Source organism: Pseudoliparis swirei, chromosome 2, assembly GCF_029220125.1.
Source record: "Pseudoliparis swirei isolate HS2019 ecotype Mariana Trench chromosome 2, NWPU_hadal_v1, whole genome shotgun sequence".
NCBI classification, from domain to species: domain Eukaryota; kingdom Metazoa; phylum Chordata; class Actinopteri; order Perciformes; family Liparidae; genus Pseudoliparis; species Pseudoliparis swirei.
Window position 1 is genome coordinate 24,013,610 of NC_079389.1, and position 20,226 is coordinate 24,033,835.

Consider the following 20,226-nt stretch of genomic DNA (forward strand, 5'->3'; position numbering starts at 1 on the left):
TGAGGCTTAAATTAATTCACCATTTTTTATAAAATGCTGTGTTTAGATTTACACTAATCACTTCTTTTATGTCTGACAGATGTGCCTGGACCTCCAGTCAATCCAAGAGTCACAGACACAACCAACAGGACTGCCACTCTGAACTGGGGGAAGCCTCTTGATAACGGTGGACTTGAAGTCACAGGATATCTGATTGAACACAAGAAGGAAGGAACAGAAGAATGGGTAAAGGACACCCCTTCACATCCACTTAGGATCACAGAGTTTGTTGTTCCCGGCCTGGAAACTGGTGCAAAATACCACTTTAGGATTAGCGCTGTAAATGCTAAGGGAGCAGGTGAACCTGCTGAAACTCAGGAGCTGTTTGAGATTGTGGAGCGTCCAGCTGAACCCGATTTGGAGCTGGATGTTGAGCTGAGAAGAACCCTTGTCGTCAGAGCTGGTTGCTCCATTCGCCTCTTTGTGCCAATCAAGGGACGGCCGACACCTACTGTCACCTGGACAAAGGAGGGTGGTCCTATTCCACGTGCCGTTATTGACAGCACAGAGTCATTCACAATGCTGATCATCTCCGAGAGTTCAAGGATTGATGTGGGTAAATATGAGCTGACCCTCGAAAACTCAACTGGAAAGAAGAGTGCCGCTATACAGGTGAGAGTTCTGGACTCACCTGGACCTCCTCTCAACCTGAAACCAGTCAAGATTGACAAGGAAAGCATTACTCTTCAGTGGGAGATGCCTCTCATTGATGGTGGAGCCAAGATCACCAACTACATCATTGAGAAGAGAGAATCAACACGCAAGGCTTTTGCTACTGCTGTTACAAAATGCCCAGGTACTTCAGTCAGGATAGGTGATCTGGGTGAAGGCTGTGAGTACTATTTCAGAGTGTCCGCCGAGAATGAGTATGGCATTGGTGAGGCGGCTGAAACTGCTGATCCAATTCGTGCATCACAGACACCAACTCCTCCAGAGAGCATCATTCCTACTGATATCACCAAAAACTCTGTGAGCCTGGCCTGGACCAAACCCAAGCATGATGGTGGAAGCAGAATTACGGGATATGTCCTTGAAGCCCAGAAGAAGGGAACTGATCCGTGGGCACATGTAACAGCAGTCAAGACCATGGACTTCACAGTAAAGAATCTGAATGAGACGGAGGAGTACATCTTCCGAGTAATGGCTGTCAACAATTCCGGTAGAAGCGTCCCACGTGAGAGCAAACCCATTGTTGTCAAAGATTCTACTTTGCTGCCACAGTTCGACCTCCGTGGTGTATGTCAGAAGACGGTTATTGCCAAGGCAGGAGATGATATTAAGGTGGAAATTCCAGTGATGGGACGTCCCAGACCAGTTATCTCTTGGCAAAAAGATGGCACAGCCCTAAAGGTCACACAGAGAACCAATGTGGAAACTACTGCTGCCACTGTTATCCTCAGCATCGGTGGATGCAACCGAGCCGACAGTGGTTTGTACAGCATGACGGGAAAGAACATAGTTGGTTCTGTGACGGACAACATCATCGTCAAAGTGCATGATGTACCTGGACCCCCCAAGGGACCAATTAACATTGTGGAGATAGCTCGTACCTATTGCATCTTTGCATGGGACACTCCCGAGAATGATGGAGGTGTTCCAATCAACAATTATGTGGTTGAGATCAGAGACACCACTTCCCAATCATGGACAGAGCTGTCGTCCACGGTCATCCGCACTATGTTCAAAGCCATTCGCTTAACCACTGGATCAGAGTACCAGTTCAGAGTAAAGGCTAAGAACAGATATGGTGTTGGACCGCCCATCACCTCACACTCAGTGGTGGCTGCCTATCCTTTCAAAGTCCCTGGACCTCCTGGTACTCCTGGTGTTGCTGCATTTACCAAGGACTCCATAACAATTGGCTGGAATGAGCCTGTGGTTGATGGTGGAAATGAAGTAATTGGTTATCACGTTGAGAGGAAAGAAAGAAGCAGCATCATGTGGCAGAAGATCAGCAAGTGTCTTGTGAGAGGAAACCTCTTTAAATCCATTGGGCTTGAAGCTGGAGCTGCTTATGAGTTCCGTGTCATGGCTGAAAACATGGCTGGAATTGGTAAGCCCAGCAAAGCCTCAGAACCAATACTGGCCTTGGACCCTGTAGACCCACCAGGTCAGCCTGAGCCAATACTTGTCAGCAAGAACGTCATTACCATTCAGTGGACAAAGCCTGAGTATGACGGTGGTTTCAAAATCACAGGCTACACAGTGGAAAAGAAAGAACTGCCTGCTGGGCGCTGGATCAGAGCCAACTTCACCAACATCACTGAGACCACATTCACTGTCAGTGGACTGACTCAAGATGCCTCTTATGAATTCCGTGTAACAGCCAGAAACTCAGCAGGTGCAGTGAGCGTGCCCTCTGACACCTCAGACCCAATTACCTGCAAAGATGACATTGTTGAGCCCCGCATTATGGTTGATGCCATCTTTAAGGATGTTGTTCTACTGAAGGCAGGAGAGTCCTTCAAGCTTGATGCTGACATTGCTGGTCAACCAACCCCATCTATGGCTTGGACCAAGAATGGAAAGGAGGTTGAGAACACACTGAAACTGGATGTCAAGTTTACAGAACTGACAACTACGCTCACCAACAAGGACTCTGTAAGATCAGATGGAGGAGAATTTGTTTTGACTGCCACTAATGTTGGTGGATTTGCTAAGCACGTCTTTAATGTCAAAGTGCTTGACAGACCTGGACCACCAGTTGGACCTCTTGAGGTGTCCGACGTCAATGCTGACAACTGTGTAATCACCTGGGCTCCACCTGCAGATGATGGAGGTGCCAAGATAGAAGGATACGTGATTGAGAAGCGTGAGTCAAGCAGACTGGTTTGGACCAATGTGGTTTCAGACTTGCAAGTTACACAACATAAGGTGACCAAGCTACTCAAAGGAAATGAATATATCTTCAGAGTTATGGCACTAAACAAATATGGACTTGGCGAGTCTCTTGATTCAGAACCCACTATTGCGGACAACCCATATGTGGTTTCAGATCCTCCAGGGAATCCTGAGGTAACAGCTATTGCTAAAGATTCAATGATTGTTATGTGGCAAGCGCCAGTGAGTGATGGTGGAACGCCCATCACCAACTATAATATTGAAAGGAAAGACAAAATCGGCCTCCGCTGGGTCAAATGCAACAAGAGGAAGGTCAAAGATCTGCAATTCAAGGCAGCAGGCCTTGTTGTCGGACATGAATATAAATTCAGAATTATTGCTGAGAATGCTGCTGGAGTGAGTCCTCCAAGTATCTCAAGTCCATTCTACAAGGCCACTGATGCACTGTACAAGCCAGGGGCCCCATGCAACCCCAGAATCTTGGACACAACCAAGTCCTCAATTACTGTTGCATGGAACAAACCTGTATATGATGGTGGCTCTGACATCACTGGCTACATTGTGGAGACCTGCATCCCATCTGAAAAGGAGGAAGAGGAGGAATGGACCATTGTGACACCCAAAGAAGGACTCCTTGCCACTTCGTTTACCATTATTAACCTGAAGGAGAACCAGGAGTACAAGATTAACATCTCTTCTGTAAACGGTGAAGGAGTTGGAGATGCAGCATCTGTACCTGACAATACCAAGGCAGAGGACAGGCTCCTGACACCTGAGATTGATTTGGATGCTGAGCTCCGCAAGCTTATCACTCTTCGAGCTTGCTGCTCACTCAGGCTGTTTGTGCCTATCAGAGGCAGACCAGCTCCTCAGGCTCAATGGACCAAAGGAGATGGTGAGCATATTGAGAGGGCAACCATCAACAGCACAACATCATACACCCTACTTGTAATTGAAAATGTCAACAGATTTGACAGTGGAAAGTATAATCTTTCCGTTGAAAACAACTCCGGATCCAAGACAGTTACAGTCCAAGTCAGGGTGCTTGACACACCAAGTGCCCCACAGAATCTCAAGATTACTGCTATAACAAAGGAATCTGTCACTTTGACTTGGGAGCCACCTGTGAATGATGGAGGAGTTAAGGTTAAAAACTACATTGTTGAAAAACGCGAGTCCACGAGGAAAGCATATGCCACAGTCAATGCTAACTGCCATCACACCACCTTTACAGTTGACCAGCTCTTGGAAGGATGCAACTATTACTTCAGAGTTTTGGCTGAGAATGAATATGGCATTGGTCTACCCATTGAATCTGGTGAATCAGTTAAAGTGTCTGAGAAACCACAGCCACCTGGCAAAATCTCTCTTAAGGATGTTACCAAGAACAGTGTCACCCTCTCCTGGGAGAAGCCAGAGCATGATGGTGGCAGCAGAGTGGGCTGTTATGTTGTTGAGATCCAGCCTAAGGGTGCTGAAAAGTGGAGTCCGTCTGTGATTGTAAAGGAAACAGAAGCTACAATTAGTGGACTCAATGAAGGTGAAGAATACATGTTCCGTGTTGCAGCAAGAAATGAGAAGGGAACAAGTGACCCACGACAGATTGGTGTGCCTGTGATCGTAAAAGATCTTGTGTTTGCACCGGTTATCAAGATGTTGTTCAACACATTCAGTGTGTTAGCAGGAGAAGACCTGACAGTAGAAGTTCCTTATGTTGCACGTCCCAAAGCAGCTGTCTCCTGGGTAAAAGATGGACAGCCTCTGAAGAGGACTTCCAGAGTCAACTTTGGAGCAACAGAGACAATGCTGAACCTAAATATAAAAGAGGCTACTCGAGATGATGTTGGACAGTACCATATTACTATTAGCAACACAGCAGGAGAGACAACAGCCGACATCGGCATTGTTGTACTGGACAAACCAGGACAGCCAGGAGGTCCAGTTAAGGTGGAGGGGGTCACTTCTGACAGTGTAACCATCTCCTGGAAACGACCAGAGTATGATGGTGGTTGCGCGATCAAACACTACATTGTGGAAAAGAGAGATGCGTCCACAACTGCCTGGATGATTGTATCTCCAAACCTAGCAAGGACCGAAATAAAGGCTGGCAGGTTGAAGACTGGTTCTGAGTATCAATTTAGAATCACAGCAGAAAACAGATATGGAAAAGGTCCAGCTCTTCTCTCAGAGTGTATTGTGGCTCAATACCCATACAAGCTCCCTGGACCACCAGGTACACCATCCATTGCAGTCTGCACCAAGGACAGCATGGTGGTGGCCTGGAATGAACCTGTGATTGATGGTGGCTCCACTATCTTGGGATACCATCTTGAACGCAAAGAGAGAAAAAGCATCCTTTGGGTCAAACTCAACAAGTCTCTTATTACTGACCAAACCTTCAGGACTGCTGATCTGGAACCAGGAATGGAATATGAGTACAGAGTGTATGCGGAAAATATTGTTGGAACAGGCAAAGCGAGCAAAGTATCTGAGGGACAAGTTGCTAGAGATCCCTGTGATCCCCCTGGCACCCCAGAGGCCACAAATATCACTAAAGACTCCATCACCATTGTCTGGACCAAGCCTGAATATGACGGCGGTGCAAAGGTTACAGGTTACGTTGTGGAAAAGAAGGAGCTTCCTGAAGGTCGTTGGCTGAAGGCTAACTTCACCAATGTCATTGAGACAGAATACGTTGCAACTGGACTGGTGCAGGACGATCAGTATGAGTTCCGTGTCATTGCCAGAAATGCTGCTGGTGTTTTCAGTCTGCCCTCTTACAGCACCGGTCCTATCACTGCCAGGGATGAGATTGAACCACCAAGCCTCAGCATTGACCCCGAGTATACACAGACTGTTGTTGTTAATGCCGGAGACAACTTCAAAATTGATGCAGATGTTCATGGAAAACCATTACCCTCTATCTACTGGATGAAGGGAGAACACGAGCTGGGCAACACTATTCACAGAGAAATTAAGAACACACCCATCAAAGCTTATATATCTGTCAAGGAAGCTAAACTTTCCGATGGAGGCCAATATACTCTGCTGCTGAAAAATCCAGGGGGAGAGAAGGCTGTACAGGTCAATGTTGTTGTTCTAGATAAACCTGGCGAACCACAGGGACCTTTTGTTATAACAGGAATAACCAAAGACCAATGCAGCCTTGCATGGAAAGCACCACTACAAGATGGTGGCAGCAAGATCTCTCACTACATTGTAAAGAGGAGAGAGACAAGCAGGCTAGTCTGGATGGTTGTTGATTCCAAGGTAGAGAATATTTGCTTGAAAGTCAAAAAGCTCCTGGAAGGAAATGAGTACATCTTCAGAGTCCAAGCTGTCAACCAGTATGGAGTGGGTGCACCACTTGAGTCTGCTGCTGCCACAATTAATGATCCATTTGAGGTGCCTGGAACACCAAAGAGCTTGGAAGTTTCAGATATAAAGAAAGATTCAATGGCGCTCACCTGGGAGGCTCCTTCCGAAAATGGAGGCAGTCCTGTCACTGGATACATAATTGAGAAACATGACAAAGAAGGTCTAAGATGGACCAGGTGTAACAGGAAAACAGTCACTGACTTGACTTTCAAGGTCACTGGACTCATGGAAAGGCATAGTTATGAATTCAGAGTTGTAGCTGAGAATGCTGTAGGCCTTGGTGAGCCAAGCTCCCCAACTGTGTTCATCATTGCACTTGATCCCATCTTCAGGCCTGGCCCACCACACAATCCAAGAGTAACTGACACAACTAAATCATCAGTATTCCTGTCGTGGGGCAAGCCCGTCTGTGACGGAGGCTGTGAGATTCAAGGATACGTCATCGAGTGTTGCACTACCACAGAGCAACCGGCGTCAGCCGAGGCTCCCGCTGAACTCACGGCTGCCGAGGCAGTCGCCACAGATGCCCCTGCTGAGGAATGGACAATGTGCACACCTCCAACAGGTGTCAAGAAGACCAAGTTTGAAGTTGTGAAGCTGAAAGAAAATCAGACATACAAGTTTAGAGTATGTGCCATCAACAAAGTTGGAGTTGGTGAGCATGCCAATGTTGCTGGTGCGATTGTTGCCAAGGACAGAGCAGAGGAGCCAGACCTTGATATTGACCCAGAACTGAGAAAGATTGTGACCATTAAAGCTGGAGCTTCGCTCAGGCTGTTTATTCCTATCAAAGGAAGGCCCACTCCTGCCATAAAGTGGGACAAAGATGAAGCTGCACTGAAAGAGACAGCTCAGGTCGAGGTGACCAGCAGTTACTCATCCCTTGTAATTGACAACATGAGCCGAAATGACAGTGGAAAATACACTATCACTGCAGAGAACACCAGTGGAACCAAATCTGCATTTGTTGTTGTGCGTGTTCTCGACACACCGAGCGCTCCTGTAAACTTGAAAGTGAAAGAAATAACAAACCAATCCGTGACACTGGCATGGGAGCCATCTCTGTTGGATGGAGGCTCCAAGATCAAGAACTACATTGTTGAAAAGAGAGAAAGCACTCGCAAAACGTATGCAGCTGTTGTAACAAATTGTCATGCTCTTTCATGGAAGATTGAGCCACTCCAGGAGGGTTGCAGTTACTACTTCCGAGTCCTTGCTGAGAATGAACATGGTGTTGGCCTGCCTGCAGCAACTGCAGATCCTCTTAAGGTCTCAGAGGTTCCCCAGTCTCCGAAGAGCTTGATTGTTACAGATCAAACCAAAACAAGCATATCTTTGGTCTGGGAGAGGCCCGTGTATGATGGCGGTAGCAGAGTCATTAATTACCTGCTCGAGGTGCAACTTAAGGGCCAGGAGAAGTGGTCGAGTGTTAACACATTTAAGACAATGGACACTACTGTTTCTAAACTGAACCCAGGAGAGGAGTATCTGTTTAGAGTTGTAGCAATCAATGATAAGGGAAAGAGTGACCCCAAAGTCCTTTCTGGTCCTGTGATGACCAAGGACTTAGTCTATGAGCCAGATGTTCGACCAGCATTCAGCAGCTACAGTGTCAAAGTGGGCAAAGACCTGAACGTTGATATTCCCTTCTTTGGAAGACCTAAACCAACAGTCTCATGGACGAAGGATGGAGCCACTTTGAAGTACACTACCCGAGTCAACATTCTCAACACATCAACACATACAACACTGTGCATCAAGGAGGCAACAGGTGATGATGATGGCATGTACAGTATACATGTTGCTAACTCAGTTGGAAAGAAGGACGCAACAGTTGAAATTATTGTACTTGACAAGCCTCGTCCTCCATGCGGCCCTGTGAGGTTCGATGAAATCACAACACAGAGTGTCACTCTTTCATGGGATCCACCAAAGCACAATGGTGGCTGCCAGATTTCCAATTATATTGTACAGAAGAGACTTACTACCACAGCTACATGGGAAAATGTCAGCATCAACTATGCCAGAACAACCATTAAAGTGCCTGGACTGAAGACTGGAGCCGAGTACCAGTTTAGGATCATTGCTCAGAACCGCTATGGCAAGAGCCATGGTCTGGATTCATCTAGTGTGGTTGCTCAGTACCCATACAAAGAGCCAGGCCCACCAGGCACTCCCTTCATCTCTTCTCTCTCTCGGGACCACCAGATTGTTGAGTGGCACGAGCCGGTCCAAGATGGAGGCAGCCCTGTCCTGGGCTACCATCTTGAAAGGAAAGAGAGGAATAGTATCCTCTGGGTCAAGATCAACAAGACACTTATTCACGAGACTACTTTAAAGAGTCACCCCTTGGAAGAAGGTGTTGAATATGAGTACCGGGTTTATGCTGAAAATATAGTTGGCATTGGCAGGTGCAGTAAGGTCTCAGAGGGCTCTGTTGCCCGTGACCAATGTGATCCTCCTGGCGCACCAGAGGCCATCCATGTGACCAAGGACACCATTATAATCCAGTGGACTAAACCAGAATATGATGGAGGCAGTAATATAACTGGCTATACTGTGGAGAGACGCGATCTGCCAGAAGGCAGGTGGGTAAGGGCAAACTTCACTAATGTGATTGAGACCAAGTTCACTTTCACTGGTCTGACTGAAAATGCACAGTATGACTTTAGAGTCATTGCTAAAAATGCTGTTGGCACCGTCAGTAAGCCATCCTACAACAGTGGACCAATTATTGTAAGCGATAATTTGGAAGCACCCAAATACTCCATTGACCCCGCATTCATCAAAACCATTACCATCAATGCCGGTGAGACCTTCAAGCTAGATGCCGATGTCCATGGCAAGCCGCTCCCCACAATGCAGTGGTTCAAGGATGAAAAAATAGTCGAGAATACACTCAGACTGGAGATTAAAAACACAGAAAACCATGCAATGATTGTCATTAAGGACTCCATTAGAAGTAGTGGTGGACTTTACACACTCCAGCTGACAAATGAGGCTGGCAGTGAAACTGTTCAATTCAATGTCTTGGTCCTGGACCGGCCTAGCCAATGTGAAGGACCCCTCCACACCGCTGGAGTAGCAGAAGATAGATGCACACTGGTATGGCATGCCCCTCTACATGATGGAGGTGGTCCTATTAAGCACTATATCATCGAGAGAAGAGAGACCAGCCGTCTAGCTTGGACAATTGTTTCTAACAGCTGTGAAACCACATGCTACAAAGTCACCAAGTTACTGGAAGGCAATGAGTATATGTTCCGTGTCATGGCAGTTAACAGTTATGGTGTCAGTGAACCACTGGAGTCTAGCGGAGTGATTATGAAGACTCCATTTGTACCTCCTGGTCCGCCTCATGTTGAGGATGTATCCAACATTGCTCATGATGGCATGACCATCACTTGGTCAGCCCCTGAGACTGATGGTGGAAGTGAGATCACCAATTACATCCTTGAAAAGAAGGACAGAAATGGAATAAAATGGACCAGATGCAACAGACAGAAAGTCACTGATCTCTCCTTTAGAGCTACAGGTCTGACCACTGGCCATGAATATGAATTCAGAGTGGCTGCTGAGAATGTAGTTGGAGCAGGAGAACCAAGCCTTCCAAGTTCTTACTACAAGGCCAGTGATCCCAAGTACAAGCCTGGTGCCCCAGCATATGTGAATGTGATTGACTCCACAAAGAGTACGATGACAGTATCATGGGGTAAGCCTCTGTCTGATGGCGGCAGCACCATTCAAGGATACATTGTTGAAGTCTGTAAGGCTGAGGAGGAGGAATGGACAATGGTTACTCCCCCCACTGGTCTGCGTGTCAACAAATATGAAATTACCAAACTGACTGAGGGTCAGGAGTACAAGATACAGGTCTGTGCTTTGAACAAGCTGGGAGTTGGTGAACCAGCAGGTCTCTCTGGAACAGCTAAGCCAGAAGAAAGGTTGGACCCACCACAGATCCATCTTCACTCTGAGCTGAGGAAGGGCATCACTTTGAAAGCTGGTGGATCTGTTCGGATCCATATTCCATTCAAGGGCAGGCCAACACCTGAGATTAAGTGGACTAAGGATGAGGGAGACTTGACTGAAAAAGCAGTGGTTGAGAAAGCTCTTAACTTCACACAGTTGTCCATTGACTCGTGTGACAGGAGTGACTCTGGAAAATACACCCTGAGCCTGACGAACAGCAGTGGAACTGTCTCTGAATTTGTTGCTGTGAAAGTCCTGGATACACCTGGCTCCCCACAGAACCTTGAGGTGAAAGAAATCAAAAAGGACTCTGTCACTCTTGTATGGATTGCCCCACTGAATGACGGAGGTTCCAAAATCAAGAACTATGTCATTGACAAACGTGAATCAACCAGAAATACATATGCAAATGTCTCAACCAAATGTAGCAATACAACATTCAAAGTTGAGAACTTGGTCGAAGGTGCTCTGTACTACTTCAGAGTCATGGCTGAGAATGATTATGGAATCGGCCAGGCTGTTGAAACAAAGGCAGCTTTCAAGGCCTCTGAGGTACCACTGCCTGTTGGGAAAATCTCCGTCACGGATGTCACCAAGGCCACTATCTCACTGGCCTGGGAGAAACCTGAGCATGATGGTGGCAGTAGGATTGGTGGCTACCTAATTGAGATGCAACCCAAGGGTACGGATAAGTGGGGAGTGGCAACAAATACAAAGACATGCGATGGCACTGTCACAGGCCTCACAGCTGGAGCAGAATACCTATTCCGTATCATTGCTTACAATGAGAAGGGAAAGAGTGAGCCAACAGCACTAGCTGCCCCCATTGTTGCAAGTGACATAACCATGGATCCCAGCATTAAGATGCAATTCAACACCTACAGTGTATTAGCTGGAAAGGACTTGAAGCTAGAATTCCCTGTACTTGGCAGGCCCAAACCTAGAGTCTCCTGGACCAAGGATGGTCAGTCTTTGAAGGTGACATCCAGAATCAATGTCATAAACACACCAACAACAACTGGAATTAAAATTACTGAGGCATGCAAGGATGACTTTGGCAAGTATTCCATCATAGCAACCAATAGTGCCAGCACGATCACTGAGGATGTGGCTGTCATTATCCTTGATAAGCCCGGTCCACCAAAAGGTCCAATCAAGGTTATTGAAGTGAGCAACACCTTTGTTCATCTCTCCTGGGAGCCTCCAGTGTACTTGGGTGGATGCCAGGTAAATAACTATATAGTGGAGAAGAGAGACACCACCACCCAAACATGGCAGTCAGTCACCACACAGCTTGCTAGGACAGCTATCAAGATCACCAAGCTGAAGATTGATGCAGAATACCAGTTTAGAATCATAGCTGAAAACAGATATGGAAAGGGTACCTCTCTGGACTCAAAGTCCATCGTTGTTCAATATCCATACAAACCACCAGGGCCTCCAGGAACACCATCTGTCAAATCTGCATCAAAGGAAATGATGATCATTGAATGGAATGAGCCAGTCAATGATGGTGGAAGTGCACCTATTGGGTACCATCTAGAAAGCAAGGAGAGAAGCAGCATCATGTGGAACAAACTGAACAAGACTCTTATAGCTGATACTCAGTTCAAGATCTCCAATCTAGAGGAGGGTATTGGCTATGAATTCAGAGTCTTTGCTGAAAATATTGTTGGCATTGGCAGATGCAGTAAAGTGTCCGAGTCCTTTGTTGCTCGTGACCCATGTGATCCTCCTGGTGCTCCTGAAGCTGTGTCTATTTCTAAGACCATAATCAAGATTCAGTGGACCAAGCCTCAGTATGACGGTGGCAGCAAAGTAAATGGATATATTGTGGAAAGGAAAGATATTTCCTCCCCTGATGTACACTGGGTAAGGGCTAATTTCACCAATATAATTGAGACAGAGTATACCGTCACCAGCCTGACAGAGAATGAGCAATATGAATTCAGAGTTACTGCAAGAAATGCAGTTGGTACCTTCAGCAGGCCATCTGACAGCTCTGGGCCTATTACTGCTACGGATGAAATTGAACCACCAAGGGCTTCAATGGATCCCAAATACAAGGATGTTATTATTGTCAATGCTGGAGAACACTTGCTTCTTGATGCTGACATCTATGGAAAACCCATTCCTGATGTAGTCTGGCTAAAAGAGGGCAAGGAAATGGACAAAGCCCTGCGTATTGAAGTAAATACTACACAGAAACGTGCAGCCATTACCATTAAGGATGTAACCAAACTTGATGGTGGCCACTACGACCTGCTCCTCAAAAATTTGGGTGGGACAAAAATCTTCCCTATCACTGTCAAAGTCCTTGATAAACCAGGTCCACCTGCTGCACCCATGAGAATAACAGGAGTTATGGCTGACAGGTGCATCCTTTCCTGGGCTGAACCAACTCTGGATGGTGGGGCTAGTATCACTCACTATGTCTTGGAGAAGAGAGAGACTAGCAGGTTGTCCTGGACAGTAGTTGGACCAAATATCAAGGGTCTGTACCATAAACTAACAAATTTGCTTCCTGGAAATGAATACATTTTCAGAGTCAGGGCAGTCAACAAATATGGTTTTGGCGATTATCTTGAGAGTGAATCCGTCATTGCACGCAATCCTTACAAACCACCTAGTGCTCCTGGAACTCCAGAAGCAAGTCAGATCGCAAAGGAATCTATGGTTCTGTCATGGACTGCTCCAGAACAGACTGGCGGAGCAGAAATGGAGGGCTATCGCCTTGAGAAACGTGACAAAGATAGTGTAAGGTGGACGAAATGCAACAGACAAAAGCTGACTGACAACCACTTCAAGGTCACAGGTCTGATGACGGACCACTTCTATGAGTTCCGTGTTGCTGCTGAAAATGAAGCTGGAATGGGAGACCTGAGTGAATTGTCCCTACTCTATAGAGCGTGTGATGCCACAACACCACCTGGACCTCCACACCATCCTAAAGTGACAGACTACACTAAGTCTTCTGTGTCTCTGTCCTGGGGCAAACCTGAATTTGATGGCGGTGCCTATGTAAAGGGCTACGTTGTTGAAATGAGGGAGTATACACCAGTACCCAAAGAATCAGAGGAGGTAGAAGTAGCACCGGCAATAGAGGCAATAGTTGAGAAAGAATGGACCATGTGCACTCCACCCACTGGCACACAAGCCACTAAACTCACTATCGCAGACCTGAAGGAGGGCGGAGAGTACCAGTTCCGTGTCTGTGCAATTAATTCTGAGGGAGTGGGAGAGGCTGCTAATGTCCATAGCACTGTGGTTACTTCTGACAGGATTGAAGCACCAGAGATCGAGCTGGATGCTGATCTCAGGAAGGTGGTATCTGTCCGTGCAGGTGGAACTCTGCGTCTGTTTGTTGCCATCAGAGGAAGGCCGGAACCTGCTGTGAAGTGGGAGAAGGTTGAGGGTACTCTCACTGAGCGTACTGGAATTGACACCACAAGTTCATATACCATGCTCGTCATTGACAATGTTAACCGTTTCGACAGTGGTAAATACTCTCTAACACTAGAGAACAGCAGTGGTGAAAAATCCGCTATTGTTGCAGTGAGAATCTTGGATACACCAAGTGCACCACAAAGCTTTGCTGTGAAGGAGCTCAAGAAGGATTCCGTGACTCTCTCCTGGAATACTCCACTTACTGATGGTGGTTCAAAAATCACAAACTATATTGTAGAGAAAAGAGAGTCTGTCAGGAAGGCTTATACCACTGTCACCAGCAACTGCTTGGTCAACTCATTCAAGATTGAAGAGCTGCCTGAGGGTGGAATTTTCTACTTCAGAGTCTGTGCTGTGAATAAATATGGTCAAGGACAGATGGTTGAAACCAAAGAAATCAAAGTGTCTGAGGTACCGCAGCCACCAAGCAAGGTTAGCGTTGTAGATTTGACAAAGACCAGCGTGTCACTGACATGGGACAAACCTGTTCATGATGGTGGAAGCAAAATTATGTGCTACAATGTAGAATTTAAGCCCAAAAGTGGAGATAAATGGGGCACAGCATGCACAGTCAAGGTGACTGAAGCAACTATTCCTAATCTCACTCCTAATGAAGCCTATTCATTCAGAGTTGTTGCAATCAATGAGAAAGGAAAGAGTGAGCCAAAGGATCTTGGTTTGCCTGTGGTTGCAAAGGATGTAGCAATTGAACCATCAGTCAACTTACTCTTCAACACATACAGCGTGAAGGCTAAGGGTGACCTCACTCTTGAGGTTCCGGTCAGAGGCAGGCCTAAACCTGTTGTATCCTGGAAGAAGGATGGCCTTCCTTTGAAGCAAACGGCATCAGTTACTATCTTAAACACTGCAACCTCATCCAAAATTATCATCAAAGAAGCTAGCAGAGAACATGTTGGCAAGTATGAGATCACCCTGGCAAACACGGGAGGAACTGTCACAGCAGATATTGGAGTTGTTGTCCTCGATAAACCAGGTGCACCTAGCGGTGTCAAGGTGGATTCGGTGACATCAGACAGCATCACACTGTCCTGGTCTCCACCAGATTATGATGGTGGCTGCTGCATCAGTAACTATATTGTGGAGAAGAGAGACACAAACACCCAAGAATGGCAGATGGTAGCAAGTAATGTTGCCAGAACATCGTTCAAGGCTGGCCGCCTGACACACAGAGCAGAGTACCAATTCCGCATCTATGCAGTCAACCGTTATGGAAAGAGTACATATGTGGATTCACCTGGAACCACTGCTCAGTATAACTTCAAACAACCTGGACCTCCTTCCACACCTATAGTGAAGTTGGCCACCAAGTCTTACATGTTGGTGATTTGGAATGAGCCGGTCATTGATGGTGGCAGTCCTGTTGTGGGCTACCATCTGGAGAGGAAGGAACGTTCCAGCATTCTTTGGACAAAGATGAACAGAGGAATGATTAAAGACACAGAATACAAAGTCGTTGGAATTGAAGAGGGAATGATGTATGAATATCGTGTTTATGCTGAAAATATATCTGGTATCGGTAAATGCAGCAAGTCCTGTGAAGCGGTAGCAGCTAGAGATCCTTGTGACCCGCCAGGCGAACCTGTGGTCACTGCTGTTTCCAGAACATCTGTCTCCTTGTCTTGGGATAAACCAGAGTATGATGGTGGAGCCAAGGTTTCTGGCTACACCATTGAACGCAGAGACCTTCCTGAAGGACGCTGGACAAGGTGCAACTTCACCAATGTGCCCGAGACCCACTACGATGCAACAGGCCTTACAGAGAACAGTCAGTATGACTTCCGTGTTATTGCTAAGAATGCAGCTGGATTGTTCAGTGAACCATCGGACACCACTGGCCCCGTCACTGTCAAGGATGATGTAGAACCACCACGCATTATGATGGATGTCAAGTTCAGAGAGACATTGCTTGTGAAAGCAGGAGAAACTCTGAAGATTAATGCTGACCTTGCTGGACGTCCTGCCCCTGTCGTTTCCTGGACCAAGGATGGCAAAGAGATTGAGCTGAGAGCCAAAATCCAGATCGTTTCCACAGATACCAGCACTTCTGTCATTGTGAAGGATAGCATCAGAACAGATTCTGGACAGTACGTTCTGACTCTACAGAATATTGGCGGAACAGTTACCATGCCAATAAACTGTGTGATTCTAGATAAGCCAGGACCCTCAGCAGGACCTCTGCAGATCACAGGTCTCACAGCTGAAGCATGCACTCTGATATGGGGTCCTCCACAGGAAATCGGTGGTGCCGACATCACACATTACGTTGTAGAGAAGCGTGAGACCAGCCGCTTGGTATGGACAGTGGTAAAGGGAGACGTCACAAAAACATTCCTCAAGGTCACAGGACTACTCAAGGGCAACGAATATGTCTTCAGGGTTTTGGCTGTCAACAAGTATGGACTTGGTGAGGCTCTGGAATGTGATACTGTAAAGATCACAGATCCATACACTTTTGCCACTGCTCCAACTAATGTTGATGTCACTGCCATAACTGGTGATTCAATGACCCTCACCTGGTACAAGCCAGCTAGTGATGGAGGCACCCCCATCATTGGATATGTGATTGAGCGCCGTGAGAAGACTGGTATGCGCTGGGTCCGTGTGAACAAAGATCCAGTTGTTGAATGTATCACGGTAGCAACCAAACTGCGCAAGGGTTGTGAGTATGACTTCAGAGTCTATGCTGAAAATGAGGCTGGTCTCAGTCCTCCAAGTGAACGATCTGCATCATTCAGAGCAGTCGATGCTCTGGTTGCTGCTTCTCGCCCAACCAAGCCAAAGGTCGTCAGTTCCACCAAGGAAAGTGTTTCCATTGTCTGGAAACCACCAAGAAATGATGGTGGTACCGCAATCCTTGGATACAGTGTAGAATATAGAGAATACATCCACAAACCAGAGCCAGAGGTTGTTGGAGAAGAGGAAGAATATGAGGAGGAGGAGGAGGAAGAGGAAGAAGAGGTACCTGAATCACCCGAAGAACTAGCAAGATGGGTTGAGGCTATCCCTCTTACCAAGAGCTTGGAGTTCACGGTCACTGGACTAAAGACAGATGCAGAATATGAATTATGTGTCAAGGCAATAAACAAAGTTGCCAGCAGTGTGCGTAGTTCATATTCAGATGCAGCCACAACAATGGACAGAACTGCAGAGCCATCATTTGATGTTGACATTGAAATGCGTAAAGTACTTATTGTCAAGCATGGCACAGCATTTACTCTCAAGGTACCATTCAAGGGCAAACCTGTGCCATCAGTAGCGTGGACTAGGGAGGGCGTTGATCTAAAGGTCAGAGGAACCATCGAATCAACTGAATCAAGCACTTCACTGACCATTGAAAAGTCAACCAGAAATGACTCTGGAGAGTACTCCGTCACTATTGAATCGTCATTGGGAACAGCAACATTGCCCATGGTTGTCAAGGTGCTCGACTCTCCTGGACCTCCTGTCAACGTTAAAGTTTCAGCAGTGACCAGGGATTCTGCAAGCCTCAGTTGGGAAGCTCCAGAGAATGATGGCGGTGATGCAGTGAAGGCCTACCATGTTGAAAAGCGCGAGGCCAGTAAGAAGGCGTGGGTCTCTGTGACCAGCAACTGCCACGCATTTACCTTTAAGGTGAATGACTTGCAGGAGGGAGCCATGTATTACTTCAGAGTTATTGGAGAAAATGAGTATGGAGTCGGTGTCCCTCAGGAGGCCAAGAATGGAACAAAGATTACAGGTAATGTTGTGTACTGACAATCAATTTTTACGATCTTTACCATTCAACAAAATGTGCCTCATGAAATTTCCCACTGTCTTTTACAGAGGTACCAAGTGCTCCCATGAAACTTGGAGTTGCAAATGTAACCAAGGACAATGTTACGATTACCTGGACAAGACCAGAATATGATGGCGGTAGCAGAGTCACCGGGTACCTTATTGATGCCCTGGAGAAGGGACAGACCAAGTGGGTGAAGTGTGCCACTGTGAAGACTATGACCCACACCATCAAGAGCCTGAGGGAGTGTGCAGAGTACTACTTTAGAGTCCGTGCTGAGAACCATGCCGGACTCAGTGAACCAAAGGAGATGATCGTACCCGTTATCGTCAAGGAAATACATGGTATTATCTTTTGACATTTTCATTTGAGTTATTATTGACCCCAGAAAAAAAGATGTTATGCACAAAGCAAACAATACAATATTTTTACAAATTGATTTTTCTCTTTCAAAGGTATAAGTACTAAGGCATGAAATTTGTGAATATGACATTAATTATCACATTGATCGGTGTGTCTTCTTTCTTAAACAGTGGCTCCTGAATTTGACCTGAAGAACTACCCCAAGAATACAGTTTATGTGAGAGCAGGATTCAACCTAACCTTTGAGATTCCTCTCAATGCCAGGCCCATGCCTAAGGTGACCATGTCCAGGAACAATGTTGTCATCAAGGGATCCCAGAGGCTGCTAACGGAACTAACTCCAGACAGTTTAATTATCACCCTGAATGAAAGCATTTCAAGTGACGCCGGCAAATATGAAGTCACTGCCTCTAATGTGGGAGGTACCACCAAGATCTTCCTTATCTTCGTTGTGCTGGACAGACCCGGACCTCCTATTGGTCCAATCGAGGTCGGTGAGATCGGAGAAACCACAGTATGTCTGAAATGGGCAGTTCCAGAGTATGATGGTGGCAGTCCTGTTACCAACTACATTGTACTGAAACGTGAAACCAGCACTCCTAATTGGGCAGAGGTGTCGACTAGCATTGCCAGAAGCTCAATCAAGGTGGCTAAGCTGACCAAAGGAGAGGAGTATCAGTTCAGGATCAAGGCTCAGAACCGTTTCGGTGTCAGTGACCATATTGACACCAAGCAAATCATGATCAAGCTTCCATACAGTAAGTAATTGTCTGTCTGTGTGTCTTTTAATTTTCCATTGACATCTTTATGGATTTTTCTAAATAAACATTAACATGACTGTTGTCCATTACAGCCATCCCTGGGCCTCCATCCACCCCATGGCTCGGCTTTGTATCCAGAGAGACCCTCACAGTCTGCTGGAATGAGCCAGTCAATGATGGTGGAAACACTGTACTTGGATATCATCTCCAGATGAAGGAGAGAAGTAGCATCCTCTGGCAGAAGGTCAACAAGACAGCAATCTCAGGAAACCAGTGGCGACTCACAAACATCTGCCCTGGCCTCATCTATGAATTCAAGGTGGCAGCTGAAAATGCCGCTGGTATTGGAAAGCTGAGCAAGACATCTGAAGAGGTGCTTGCTATTGATGCCTGCGGTAAGTGATTCTAATTTGGATCTCTGTCTCCAGCTTTAATGGGACAAATAGCATTAAATAATAAGACTGTTTCACTAAAGTTGCATCTTTTACAATTTAATGTTGTAGAGCCCCCAGCAAATGTCCATGTCACAGAAGTCACCAAGAACTCAGTCAGACTGGCCTGGCAGAGGCCTCCATACGATGGCGGCAGCAAGATTTCCGGCTACAGTGTGGAGAGGAGGGAAGCTCGCGGTGACAGATGGGTGAAGGCCAACTTCACAAACATCATTGAGATGGGCTTCAGTGTGTCTGGACTGAACCAGGATGAGTCTTATGAGTTCAGAGTATACGCCAAGAATGCTGTTGGGTCCGTCAGCAACCCATCGCTCATTGCTGGCCCTGTCACCTGTGTGGATGCATGTGGTGAGGATTTGATCTTACACTCTGTTTGCATGTCTTGTTTAATTTGATTGGATTTATCTATACATTACTTATATCGATATCTCATGTTCCACAGGTGCCCCTGCTATTGACCTTCCTCCAGAGTATCTGGATGTGGTTCAGTACAAGGCTGGAGCTTCAATTAGGCTTCAAGTTGGAATCATCGCCACGCCTCTGCCAACCATTGAGTGGCTGAAGGATGGAAAGGAGCTGGTACCAACGTCCACCCTGTCTATTGAAAGTACAACTGACTCCTCTGCTGTGCTGATCAAGGATGCTGCTCGCTTCAACACAGGCTCATATGAGCTTAAGATCAAGAATGTTCTGGGCTCAGCATCTACAAACATCAGGATTGAAATCCTAGGTATTTAGAAAGTCTTGCCTCCCCTTTCCAGCCTTATCCATAGTTCTGAATATAGCACATTTAGATGGAGATGCTCTAATGTGATAGTCTTCAATCATTCCTGTATTTTATGAACTTCTTTTTGTTTTACCCCCCATAGACAAACCTGGAATCCCAGCCGGTACCATTGTGTTCAACTCCATCACAGCAGACAAGATGATCTTCAGCTGGCAGCCTGTGCCCGAGTCTGAGCAGGGAGGCTTCAAGGTGACCCACTACATTGTTGAGAGGCGTGAAACCAGCCGAGTGGTCTGGTCAACAGTTTCAGACCAACACGAGCAGACGTACGCCACCGTCAGCAAGCTGCTGCGTGGAAATGAGTATGTGTTCCGCGTAATGGCCGTCAATAAGTGCGGTGTTGGCGAGCCACTGGTGTCGGAGCCTGTCATTGCTAAGAACGCCTTCGGTAAGTTTTGGGCTGCAGGA

At 46.6% G+C, this 20,226-nt stretch overlaps 1 protein-coding gene across 1 annotated transcript in view; it reads left to right on the top strand.

The window, feature by feature from the left end:
* LOC130205281 (titin-like) overlaps positions 1-20,226 on the top strand; it is a 174,640-nt gene that overhangs the window by 129,372 nt on the left and 25,042 nt on the right. Inside the window, 7 exon segments of the mRNA XM_056432542.1 lie at positions 80-17,416; positions 17,503-17,799; positions 17,989-18,576; positions 18,672-18,974; positions 19,083-19,379; positions 19,474-19,761; positions 19,901-20,206. Of these exon segments, the coding sequence (XP_056288517.1) occupies positions 80-17,416; positions 17,503-17,799; positions 17,989-18,576; positions 18,672-18,974; positions 19,083-19,379; positions 19,474-19,761; positions 19,901-20,206 (19,416 nt within the window).